We start from the raw sequence: 13,930 nt of genomic DNA on the forward strand, positions 1-13,930 counted from the left end.
GAGTAAACTTACCAACCCAAGAAAACAGGATATCAAATGAACAGATTTTCTTGTTAGTCCCCCGACAAAAACCTCTTAACGTAAACATGAAGCAGCTGTACTCGTTCTCTAGTCCAGTATATCTGTAAAACAAGGGCAGGATTTGTTTTGAGTCAGTGATGTATTCTGATTGACTTAAAATGCTTGGCTTACAGATCGATACTGGGTGGCAGCTTACAGTATGCACAATAAGTCCCACACTCAGATCAATACTGGGTGGCAGCTTACAGTATGCACCATAAGTCCCACACTCAGATCAATACTGGGTGGCAGCTTACAGTATGCACTGTAAGTCCCACACTCAGATGAATACTGGGTGGCAGCTTACAGTATGCACCATAAGTCCCACACTCAGATCAATACTGGGTGGCAGCTTACAGTATGCACCGTAAGTCCCACACTCAGATCAATACTGGGTGGCAGCTTACAGTATGCACCATAAGTCCCACACTCAGATCAATACTGGGTGGCAGCTTACAGTATGCACAATAAGTCCCACACTCAGATCAATACTGGGTGGCAGCTTACAGTATGCACCGTAAGTCCCACACTCAGAAGAATACTGGGTGGCAGCTTACAGTATGCACAATAAGTCCCACACTCAGATCAATACTGGGTGGCAGCTTACAGTATGCACCGTAAGTCCCACACTCAGATCAATACTGGGTGGCAGCTTACAGTATGCACCGTAAGTCCCACACTCAGATCAATACAGGGTGGCAGCTTACAGTATGTACCGTAAGTCCCACACTCAGATCAATACTGGGTAGTGTTATGAATGCATATCATGTGGCTGTTTGGTTTAACTTCCTGTATACAGTCATGACGGTCCAAAATTTCACAAATATGGAAAAAAGAAATAAGTTTTGTCAAAAAGATTTTTCTTCCAATTCAATTTCTTGAACAGAAATATAGCATGTTACATCTGAGTGCATCACATTACATCCTAGGTGCGGCATGTTACATTCCGGATGCAGCACATTACATCTGAGTGCATCACGTTACATCTCGGATGCAGCATGTTACATCTTGGATGCAGCACGTTACATCGTGGGTGCAGCACAATACATCTGAGTGCAGCATATTACATCCCAGGTGGATTACGTTACATCTTGGATGCAGCAGGTTACATCCTGGGTGCAGCACAATACATCTGACTGCATCACGTTACATCTCGGATGCAGCACATTACATCTGAGTGCAGAACATTACATCCCGGGTGCAGCATGTTACTTCCCGGGTGCAGCACAATACATCTGAGTGCAGCATGTTACATCCCAGGTGCAGCATGTTACATTCCGGGTGCAGCACGTTAAATCCCGGGTGCAGCACGTTAAATCCCAGGTGCAGAACATTACATCCCAGGTGCAGCACGTTACATCCCGGGTGGAGAATGTTACATGCCGGGTGCAGCACGTTACAGCCCGGGTGTAGCACGTTAAATCCCAGGTGCAGAACATTACATCCCAGGTGTAGCACGTTACATCCCGGGTGCAGCACGTTAAATCCCAGGTGCAGAACATTACATCCCAGGTGCAGCACGTTACATCCCGAGGGCAGCACGTTACATCCCGAAGGCAGCATGTTACATTACGGTTGCTGGATGAGAATGCTACAACATTGTAACCATGTGGCAGTCAATAAGTTACTACATAGATCTGCATAGAGTAGAGATGCCCTAGACCATATACACAGGGACATGGCTCACATGTACAATGTTTATACATCCTTTACATACAAGTACAGTTGTATATGTTATACATAGTTCCTCTGTTAAAGGACAGGACCTTAACTTCACTTTACAATCAGACCCACATGAGCTTTCTTATCTGGATTTCAGAAGCAACATAAAACATGTTCCTAGAAATGACCAAATGGGATGCATTAATTTAGAAAAAGTCATTACTTACCCCCAGACCCTGTCATTACTTACCCCCAGACCCTGTCATTACTTACCCCCAGACCCTGTCATTACTTACCCCCAGACCCCGTCATTACTTACCCCCAGACTCCATCATTACTTACCCCCAGACCCTGTCATTACTTACCCCCAGACCCTGTCATTACTTACCCCCAGACTCCATCATTACTTACCCCCAGACCCTGTCATTCCTTACCCCCAGACTCTGTCATTACTTACCCCCAGACCCTGTCATTACTTACCCCCAGACCCTGTCATTACTTACCCCCAGACCCCATCATTACTTACCCCCAGACTCCATCATTACTTACCCCAAGACCCCGTCATTACTTACCCCCAGACCCATTCATTACTTACACCCAGGCCCCGTCATTACTTAGATCCAGACCCAGTCGTTATAATGCTGACTCTTAACACAGGAAATATGGACGGCACATGTACTTTTGTACAGCCAATAGATACATATACAAGATCCTGACGGCAGATATACAAAATGTACAAGTTTCTGAAGGCAGATATACACAATGTACAATTCCAGTACAGCACAAACTACCAGCATGGCTCAGAGATCCAAGAATATCATTAGATCATGTGACTACTACAGCAGCCAATTACACAGCAGCTGATGATCACATGACTGAGGTGTGGGTTATGATTGGCAAGTCAAGGCAGTCGAGTGTGATCAGTAAACCAACTTTCAGCGTTGAGCAGACGTCAATGTCAGTCGCGTTTCAGTTGTCATCAATTCAAGAAGCAGCAGCATCGGAGATTAGTGACATAAAAAATTATATTATCCTATACAGTATAAGGGAGATAACCCTTCATCTGGCCACAAGTAGCCATGCAGATTTTGTATCGAGTACAACTAGTGGTTATCGTCATGTGAGTCTAGGCTTGCATAAAATATACGTGTTTGTCACAGTATATATATATAAAAACATTTAAAATTATTTGAAGGCAAAAATCCATAACAATATTTCTTGCCTGGGATAATGTACTGATGTTGACCATCAACTAAGGGGCATAACTCTGTCCTGAAAAATTTACACATGGTCATGTGACAACTACCGCATGGTGCAGACGTGATATCACTACTGTATAGCACAGAGACATGATATCACTACTGTATAGCACAGAGACATGATATCACTACTGTATAGCACAGAGACATGATATCACTACTGTATAGCACAGAGACATGATATCACTACTGTATAGCACAGAGACATGATATCACTACTGTATAGCACAGAGACATGATATCACTACTGTATAGCACAGAGACATGATATCACTACTGTATAGCACAGAGACATGATATCACTACTGTGTAGCACAGAGACATGATATCACTACTGTATAGCACAGAGACATGATATCAGTTCCACATTTTTCTCGCTGAGTATATAGTCTCTGGTATAATAGCTGGCATCTTGTGAACCTGATTTGTGATGTCGGAAGTGAATTCAAGCGCTATATGGGCCGAGTTCAGCTTAAATTCTACAGTGATAACCAGCCAGTAGCATGTCACCAGTTATTCCATCAAATAATAGAGAAAACAAAGTACAATCCTCGCAGTGTAGATGTAGAGAATCCCTGAAACAAAACACATAATCTGTTCTATGCCATTACATTATAACAAGGCTAGAAGATGCACGACTGCTATGTTTGGCACAAGAGTTATACAACGCCGTCATCAGCATCATAATGTGAGTATACAGTGTCATTAGTATGTAAGTACAAGAGTCACAGCCCAGCTGGGAGATACTCTTTGTTCATCTTCCTGAGTCAAGGGAGTTGACTGACCATGAAAGTCCAGTTTCCACCATTGCTGAACTGAATGTCTGGGTACTATTACGAGTTATGTCCCTTCTTTGTTCCTCCTATTAACCAATCAGATTCCACCTCTTATATCACTTGCATTAACTTCAAACAAAATGTCAGCACCCATTGAAGATGATCTGATTGATAATCAACATCTATATTGTGATAAAACAGGTCTTACTTCCTTAATTGGCTCAAGTCATGTGAGCACCTTGATTAAAGCATGAGAAGAATCGGAAAACAAGTGTTGACGTCGAGTTGATGCTACACATGCTCTGCATATCCTGCAATTGACCAAAATCTACACGGCAGTTTACGAAACAGATGTTGATATCGTTATGCGATGTTAATTGGACTATGCATAGACTCGTTAGTCCAGCCAAAACATAACCCCATAATTCCAGGCAAGTTTGGCAAGAGTGGAAACTGGACTTTTATAGTGAGTTAACTCCCTTGCCTCGGGAAGACAGGAACCTCTGCCATGTCATCAGTCATGTGATACACAATGGTGCCGCAGTTCAGACTAATGCACCCCGAGAGACTGTAGTACAGTCTGGGTCAGATAGATCAATACTTGAGTATTCGGCAGTGATTTCCAGATCTACAGCAACTGTGCAGTGAGGTATAGCATGAGACTACAATGATATGTTCAACACAACCATCAAGTGATACAGATCAAGTAAGCCCCATCGTCAGGCCGAAAAATACATGTTTCAGAACAGATGGATTCAAAATATATACTGCTAATACATTTCACAATATCATTGAAATCAGATCTTAGTTCTTGCTACCGCTAAACAAAGATCTGAGTACATCCCATTAGGGGTCACATCAGAACGACCTTTCATCCGACCAATCAGAGCGTCGCTCACCAGATCATGAAAGTGACAGTCGGAATGTGATTTCTAATCATGCAACCTCGAAAGCTTTAACTCAGGGTATTCCGAACAATAGTTACGGGTTTAACGACTGAATCCATAGACCATCTATTAGCAATTCCAGAATGTTCTTTTGTTCAGGTTTTAAATTTTTAATCGAGAATTTGTCAAAATATGTTTCGAAGCATATTCGCCAAATTTGAAATTAGTGCCATAAAGCATGAGAAAAGTGCCTTCTGATTGGCTAATGTCGACTTCTTGTCAGTCTTTCAATTGGTTGGTCAAAGTTCGCGCAAGGTCGGTCTGACGTGACCCGTAATGGGATGGACTCAGATCCTTGTTTAGTGGTTGCGAGAACTAATATCTGATTTTAATGAGATTGATACATTTCCCAATATTTGTGAAAGAAATTCCCTCCAGATAAAAATATGTGAATTTGTAAGAGTCATGTATTGAATTAGGAGGTTATTATAATTGTTAGATTGGCCCTCAATGTAAGACCAGCCTTAATAAACCATTGCGTTATTTGGGCGTTATCATTGATACATGTTTGACACAGATCACTGCAAGATGCTCTGTCTCTGCATCTGTGTGTCACGTGTTGAAGCAGTTCCATTCTGTGGTCTGTGATTGGAAGCACTTTGTCACACTTGAGTCAGGAACAGCCAAGGAACTTGAATACAACACTTGGCGGGCGGACGATCCCAGCAGAAGAATATCACAAAACTTGACTTAATCATAAACGTCTTGAGTTACTCACAGAGCACATTCTCACAAGCATTCAACACAATATCCACTTGAAGTCTGTCAATAATCCACTGTGACATAAGTTGTGTGGATAACACTGTCATTTGAGGTATTCACATAATTAGTTGTATGGAATATATCCTCTGGTCATTGGGATGCTCAGGTGTACCCACTATAATCACACACAATCAGATCAATACATCCATAGTGACGCAAGTTGTATGGGAAATAGTCTCCAGTCTGTGGTCTGCACATAATAAGTTGTATGGAATATATCATCAATTGAACACAGAATCACATCCACTCATATCGAGTCTGATTGACAGCAAACATCAGCACTTGGTTTGGTGGGATTTCTCATAAGTTTATCTTTGGATGGGTACTCCCACAATTAGCTTGCACCATTGTATCACAGTCCGGGGTCACTCACTCACGTGTCAACAGGCTTATACGGGATATTTAGTTTGGATGATTCAGTTGTATATTTTGTATTATTTTTAAAGATATTTTTAGTGATGCAAGAATCTTCTGAAGCATCGCCCTGTGGGGAGTTGCTGGTCTCCATCTGCTGCACGAGGGCGGCGCGCTCCATGTTGTTCAGCTTGTCACTGTCCACCGGAACCATGCTCAGTCGCTCCTGGCAACAACAGAACAGCATTGAAACATCTCACCTTAAGCAAACAAGCATCATTGAAACATCTCAAAACACTCGACAGAACAGCATTGAAACATCTCACCATACTCAAACAGAACATCATTGAAACATCTCACCATACACAAACAAGCATCATTGAAACATCTCACCATACACAAACAGAAAATCATTGAAACATCTCTACACACACAAACAGAAAATCATTGAAACATCTCACCATGCTTAAACAGAACATCATTGAAACATCTCTCCACACTCCAACAGAATATCACTGAAACATCTCACCATACACAAACAGATCATAGAAACATCTCACCATACACAAACAGAACATCATTGAAACATCTCAACACACTCGAACAGAACATCATTGAAACATCTCACCATACACAAACAGAACAGCATTAAAAGATCTCACCACACTCCAACAAAACATCATTGAAACATCTCACAATACCCAATCAGAACATCATTGAAACATCTCACCATATACGAACAGATCATTGAAACATCTTACCATACTCCAACAGAACATCACTGAAACATCTCACCATTCACAAACAGAACATCCTTGACAGTAGAGAGCATGTTATATACCTTAAACTCACAATAGGCAGGATGTTATATACCATAAACTCACAATAGGCAGGATGTTATATACCATAAACTCACAATAGACAGGATGTTATTAACCATAAACTCACAATAGACAGGATGTTATTAACCATAAACACACTAGAGGCAGCATGTTATTAACCATATACTCACAATAGACAGGATGTTATTAACCATAAACTCACAATAGACAGGATGTTATTAACCATAAACACACTAGAGGCAGCATGTTATTAACCATATACTCACAATAGACAGGATGTTATTAACCATAAACTCACAATAGACAGGATGTTATTAACCATAAACACACTAGAGGCAGCATGTTATTAACCATATACTCACAATAGACAAGATGTTATTAACCATAAACTCACAATAGACAGGATGTTATGAACCACAAACTGACAATAGACAGGAGGTTATTAACCATAAACTCACAATAGACAGGATGTTATTAACCATAATCTCACAATGACAGGATATTATCAACCACAAACTCACAATAGACAGGATGTTATTAACCATAAACTCACAATTGACAGGATGTTATTAACCATAAACACACTAGAGGCAGGATGTTATATACCATAAACTCACAATAGACAGGATGTTATTAACCATAAACTCACAATAGACAGGATGTTATTAACCATAAACACACTAGAGGCAGCATGTTATTAACCATATACTCACAATAGACAGGATGTTATTAACCATAAACTCACAATAGACAGGATGTTATTAACCATAAACACACTAGAGGCAGCATGTTATTAACCATATACTCACAATAGACAAGATGTTATTAACCATAAACTCACAATAGACAGGATGTTATGAACCACAAACTGACAATAGACAGGAGGTTATTAACCATAAACTCACAATAGACAGGATGTTATTAACCATAAACTCACAATGACAGGATATTATCAACCACAAACTCACAATAGACAGGATGTTATTAACCATAAACTCACAATTGACAGGATGTTATTAACCATAAACACACTAGAGGCAGCATGTTATTAACCATATACTCACATTAGACAGGATGTTATTAACCATAAACTCACAATAGACAGGATATTATTAACCATATACTAACAATAGACAGCATGTTATTCACCATAAACTCAAAATAGACAAGATGTTTTTAAGCATAAACACACAATAGACAGGATGTTATTAACCATAAACACACTAGAGACAGCATGTTATTAACCATAAACTCACAAGCCTGGATGGCATTAATGGCATATATACAGCAGGTGGAATGTTATTAACAATGTATTCGAAGTGAAGGGAATGTCATAAAGCAAGTACTCACATCTCGTTTATGATATCGGAACCTCTGCCAAGGTCTCACAGACCGGCTGTGATCGGAGTTGATGGTCTCAGAACTGGCTTTTTGATACGTTGGGTTCGCGTAGGTCAATGTCGTAAACTCTTCTACGTTATACTGACGACGCTTTTGTCTGAAATATACAGCCAACTGGATATAAGACCTGTAGCTTAAATAATTAATGGTTCTAGATAATAAATGTGATATGTAAAGAATAAGTACGAAAGTAAAGAGCTTTCACTTAAGGCGAGGTCAGCAATATTCCAGCTATATCCCAGCTGCCAGTAGCTAGCAGTCAATAAGTTACTATATCTTGTTGTGTGGTATTTGATACAATGTGACCAGCTGCCAGTAGCTAGCAGTCAATAAGTTACTATATCTTGTTGTGTGGTATTTGATACAATGTGACCAGCTGCCAGTAGCTAGCAGTCAATAAGTTCCTATATCTTGTTGTGTGGTATTTGATACAATGTGACCAGCTGCCAGTAGCTAGCAGGCAATAAGTTACTATATCTTGTTGTGTGGTATTTGATACAATGTGACCAGCTGCCAGTAGCTAGCAGGCAATAAGTTCCTATATCTTGTTGTGTGGTATTTGATACAATGTGACCAGCTGCCAGTAGCCAGCAGTCAATAAGTTACTATATCTTGTTGTGTGGTATTTGATACAATGTGACCAGCTGCCAGTAGCTAGCAGTCAATAAGTTACTATATCTTGTTGTGTGGTATTTGATACAATGTGACCAGCTACCAGTAGCTAGCAGTCAATAAGTTACTATATCTTGTTGTGTGGTATTTGATACAATGTGACCAGCTGCCAGTAGCTAGCAGTCAATAAGTTACTATATCTTGTTGTGTGGTATTTGATACAATGTGACCAGCTGCCAGTAGCTAGCAGTCAATAAGTTACTATATCTTGTTGTGTGGTATTTGATACAATGTGACCAGCTGCTGTAGACAGTTTTATACTTGACACCTACCTCTTCCACAAGACAAAAAACACGATGAAACCGATGAGGACGATGACAGTGATGATGCCAAGGACGATGTATGCCGTGCTGATCCTTTGAGCTGGAGAGACATAAACTCCAGGTCATGTTGGGAAGACATCATAGGGAATATATTCTTGGTCATGGTGACATCACAGGGAATATACTCTAGGTCATGGTGACTTGGGGAATACACTCTAGGTCATGGTGTGGAGACATCATAGGGAATATACTCCGGGTCATGATGTGAAGACATCATAGGGAATACACTCTAGGTCATGGTGACTTAGGGAATACACTCTAGGTCATTGTGACTTGGGGAATATACTCCGGGTCATGATGTGAAGACATCATAGGGAATATACTCTAGGTCATGATGTGAAGACATCATAGGGAATATACTCTAGGTCATGATGTGAAGACATCATAGGGAATACACTCTAGGTCATGATGTGAAGACATCATAGGGAATACACTCTAGGTCATGGTGTGAAGACATCATAGGGAATATACTCTAGGTCATGATGTGAAGACATCATAGGGAATATACTCTAGGTCATGATGTGAAAACATCATAGGGAATATACTCTAGGTCATGGTGACTTAGGGAATACACTCTAGTTCATTGTGACTTGGGGAATATACTCTAGGTCATGATGTGAAGACATCATAGGGAATACACTCTAGGTCATGATGTGAAGACATCATAGGGAATATACTCTAGGTCATGATGTGAAGACATCATAGGGAATACACTCTAGGTCATGATGTGAAGACATCATAGGGAATACACTCTAGGTCATGGTGACTTAGGGAATACGCTCTAGGTCATTGTGACTTGGGGAATATACTCCGGGTCATGATGTGAAGACATCATAGGGAATACACTCTAGGTCATGATGTGAAGACATCATAGGGAATATACTCTAGGTCATGATGTGAAGACATCATAGGGAATACACTCTAGGTCATGATGTGAAGACATCATAGGGAATACACTCTAGGTCATGGTGTGAAGACATCATAGGGAATATACTCTAGGTCAAGGTGACTTAGGGAATATACTCTAGGTCATGGTGACATCATGGGGTATGTACACTCAAGTGACAGCAGACAGATATCTTAAAATTCGATACAATTGTGTGTCTTGAATTAAACACACACCTGCTCTGTCAACATCAACCCTCCCCGTCTACAACACCCCTTCCTTTCAACAACACCCCTCCCCATCAACAACACCCCTCTCCCATCAACAACAACCCTCCCCCATCAACAACACCCCTCTCCCATCAACAACACACCTCCACAATCAACAACACCCCTCCCCAATCAACAACATCCCTCCCCAATCAACAACACCCCTCCCCAATCAACAACACCCCTCCCCATCAACAACACCCCTCCCCATCAACAACACCCCTCCCCCATCAACAACACCCCTCCCCCATCAACATCAACCCTCCCCGTCAACAACACCCCTTCCTTTCAACAACAACCCTCCCCATCAACAACACCCCTCCCCCATCAACAACACACCTCCCCAATCAACAACACCCCTCCCCAATCAACAACACCCCTCCCCCATCAACAACACCCCTCCCCATCAACAACACACCTCCCCAATCAACAACACCCCTCCCCCATCAACAACACCCCTCCCCATCAACAACACACCTCCCCAATCAACAACACCCCTCCCCCATCAACATTACCCCTCCCCCATCAACAACACCCCTCCCCCATCAACAACACCCCTCCCCCATCAACAACACCCCTTCATTTCAACAACACCCCTCCCCCATCAACAACACCCCTCCCCCATCAACAACACCCCTCCCCCATCAACAACACCCCTCTACCATCAACAACACCCCTCTCCCATCAACAACACACCTCCCCAATCAACAACACCCCTCCCCAATCAACAACACCCCTCCCCAATCAACAACACCCCTCCCCCATCAACATTACCCCTCCCCCATCAACAACACCCCTCCCCCATCAACAACACCCCTCCCCCATCAACAACACCCCTCTACCATCAACAACACCCCTCTCCCATCAACAACACACCTCCCCAATCAACAACACCCCTCCCCAATCAACAACACCCCTCCCCAATCAACAACACCCCTCCCCCATCAACATTACCCCTCCCCCATCAACAACACCCCTCCCCCATCAACATTACCCCTCCCCCATCAACAACACCCCTCCCCCATCAACAACACCCCTCTCCCATCAACATCAACCCTCTCCGTCAACAACACCCACTCACCATGGGTGGACACAGCCAGGGTGTCCCTGCTACACAGCCCAGTCTCCGAGTCCTCATCAGTACATTCTCTGTAACAAGAAGCATCACGTCTGAGTGGCGTATTCATGTTGACAATTGGGATACGATGACATGCATCAACCAAGTCAGCGAGCCTGACCACCCGATCCTGTAAGTCGCCTCTTATGACAAGTGTAGTGGACTTTTACGGCAAGCATGGGTTGCGGAAGACCAATTCTACCCCGGATCTTCACAGGTCTCATGAACTAGTCCTAGGTATATATATATATATATATATATATATATATATATATATATATATATATATATATATATATATATATATATATATTCAGGAGGAATAACAATTCCTATGTAGAAATTGACTGAGGGAAGGAAACACAGTCCTCATCCTGGGCCTGTTGTTCCACAAGATCCCATACTCCTGGTATATCGATTCCCGAGACGTGTGAGAGTAATTAATATGTTCCCCGTGAACATTTGTTCTGGGGAACATATTTATTGACACTAGCACTATAAAACTGGCATCAGTCCGTACTAGTAAACATGCACAGCGACCTCAAACTTCTGTCATTAATCAATATGGCTACTGTGGAAATGACGTCACCAGGGTAACTATGACATTTGATGCGTTAGGAATCATTTCAATGTGTCTGACAAAATATTTGGGTTAAAATATTCAGGTCAAAATGTGGTGACAGGTCAAGAAGTGAACTTTGACAAGTTTCACTGTCAGTCAAGTTATTCAGAAGATTTCTTTCTAGAACCAGCCAGGCTAGATGTCCAGTTATTAAGCAGACTTCTAGCACCAGCCAGGCTAGATGTCCAGTTATTCAGCAGACTTCTAGCACCAGCTAGGCTAGATGTCCAGTTGTACAGCGGACTTCTAGCACAAGCCAGGCTAGATGTCCAGTAGCAGACTCCAAGCACCAGCCAGACTAGATGTCCAGTTATTCAGCAGACTTCTAGCACCAGCCAGGCTAGACGTCAAGTAGCAGACTTCTAGCGCCAGCCAGGATAGACGTCCAGTAGCAGACTCCAAGCGCCAGCCAGACTAGATGTCCAGTTATTCAGCAGACTTCTAGCACCAGCCAGGCTAGACGTCCAGTAGCAGACTTCTAGCACCAGCCAGGCTAGACGTCCAGTAGCAGACTTCTAGCGCCAGCCAGGATAGACGTCCAGTAGCAGACTCCTAGCACCAGCCAGACTAGATGGATGGAGATGCAAGGGAGACAACTCACTCGGCAGGCTCCATGTGGGAGTTGATGTCGATACTGGGGATGTCTGGGTTGTGGGGAAGGTTGGATGCTCTTGGAACTGAAATAGAAACTGCGACATTAGTACCTGTCAAACATGGAGCGTGACAGCATGTTTTGGAGCAAACAAACCATGTTGCCAGAGTCTGGGCTCGACCCACTGTGACAGAAGCCAGTTGTCTGTCTGATCAGCACCACCAGACTCCACAGCGTCTCGGCATGGAGAAACTTTTATAGTCCTGGAAATCGCGAACATACAAATGAATTTTTCTTTCTGCTCTGGTGTTCAACAGTGACCTTAGATGTGTGACAGTACTATTGAGAAGCGACTGGTTCACAGGGCTACTTACATGACAACTCATACAGCAGATCCCTGATCTGTAGCCATGGCTGCTCTGACGCCAAACCTCAGCTAGCATCTTGCCATGACTACACATGCACTAGGGTCTCACCTGCCATGTTACCATGACTACACATACACTAGGATCTCACCAGCCATGTTACCATGACAACACATATACTAGGATCTCACCTGCCATGTTACCATGACAACACACATACTAGGATCTCACCTGACATGTTACCATGACAACACATACACTAGGGTCTTACCTGCCATGTTACCATGACAAAACACATATTAGAGTCTCACCTGCCATGTTACCATGACAACACACATACTAGGATCTCACCTGCCATACAGGGCGTGTTGTCAGGGATGTTGGGACACTCGCACACATAGCCATCAGGTCGTGCCAGACACAGGTGAGTGCAGCCTCCATTTTGGCTGCATCCATTGGAACCTGGGGAAGGGAAAACATGGCTGAAGCCATATCTACACAGCCATCCACAGACGAAACAGAGCATTGTGACCTTTCCCTCTTGTCCACTCCCCTTCCCACTGAGACCACACCCATAATATAGCTGCTCCCTCGGTATGACTAATCCCCTCAACACTGAGACTACACCCATAGAGCTCCTCCTTCGGTGTGACCACTTCTCTTCCCAATGAGACCACACCCATATAGCTCCTCCCTTGGCGTGACAACTTCTCTTCCCACTGTAACCACACCCATATAGCTCCTCCCTCGGTGTGACCACTCCTCCAATGAGACCACACCCATATAGCCCCTCTCTCGGTGTGACCACTCCTCCACTGTGTCCACACCCATATAGCCCCTCCTCCACTTGAGACCACACCCATATGGCTCCTCCCTCAGTGTGACCACTCCCCTTCCCACTGTGACCACACCCATATAGCCCTCCTCCACACCCATATAGCTCCTCCCCCAGTGTGACCACTCCCCTTCCCACTGTGACCACACCCATATAGCCCTCCTCCACACCCATATAGCTCCTCCC

General features: G+C 43.1%; 1 protein-coding gene across 1 annotated transcript in view; it reads right to left on the minus strand.

The window, feature by feature from the left end:
- Positions 1-2,254: 2,254 nt before the first annotated feature.
- Positions 2,255-13,930, minus strand: part of LOC139466817 (low-density lipoprotein receptor-related protein 4-like) — a 138,283-nt gene continuing 126,607 nt past the window's right edge. Inside the window, exons 32-37 of the mRNA XM_071248514.1 lie at positions 13,261-13,371; positions 12,554-12,629; positions 11,295-11,362; positions 9,008-9,098; positions 8,013-8,160; positions 2,255-6,046 (exon numbers count right to left, since the gene is read on the minus strand). Coding sequence (XP_071104615.1) covers positions 5,840-6,046; positions 8,013-8,160; positions 9,008-9,098; positions 11,295-11,362; positions 12,554-12,629; positions 13,261-13,371 — 701 coding nt within the window. The 3' untranslated portion in view covers positions 2,255-5,839. The remainder of the gene's footprint in view (positions 6,047-8,012; positions 8,161-9,007; positions 9,099-11,294; positions 11,363-12,553; positions 12,630-13,260; positions 13,372-13,930) is intronic.

This window comes from Haliotis cracherodii, unplaced genomic scaffold (assembly GCF_022045235.1).
Source record: "Haliotis cracherodii isolate W230 unplaced genomic scaffold, xgHalCrac1.p SCAF_19, whole genome shotgun sequence".
NCBI lineage: Eukaryota > Metazoa > Mollusca > Gastropoda > Lepetellida > Haliotidae > Haliotis > Haliotis cracherodii.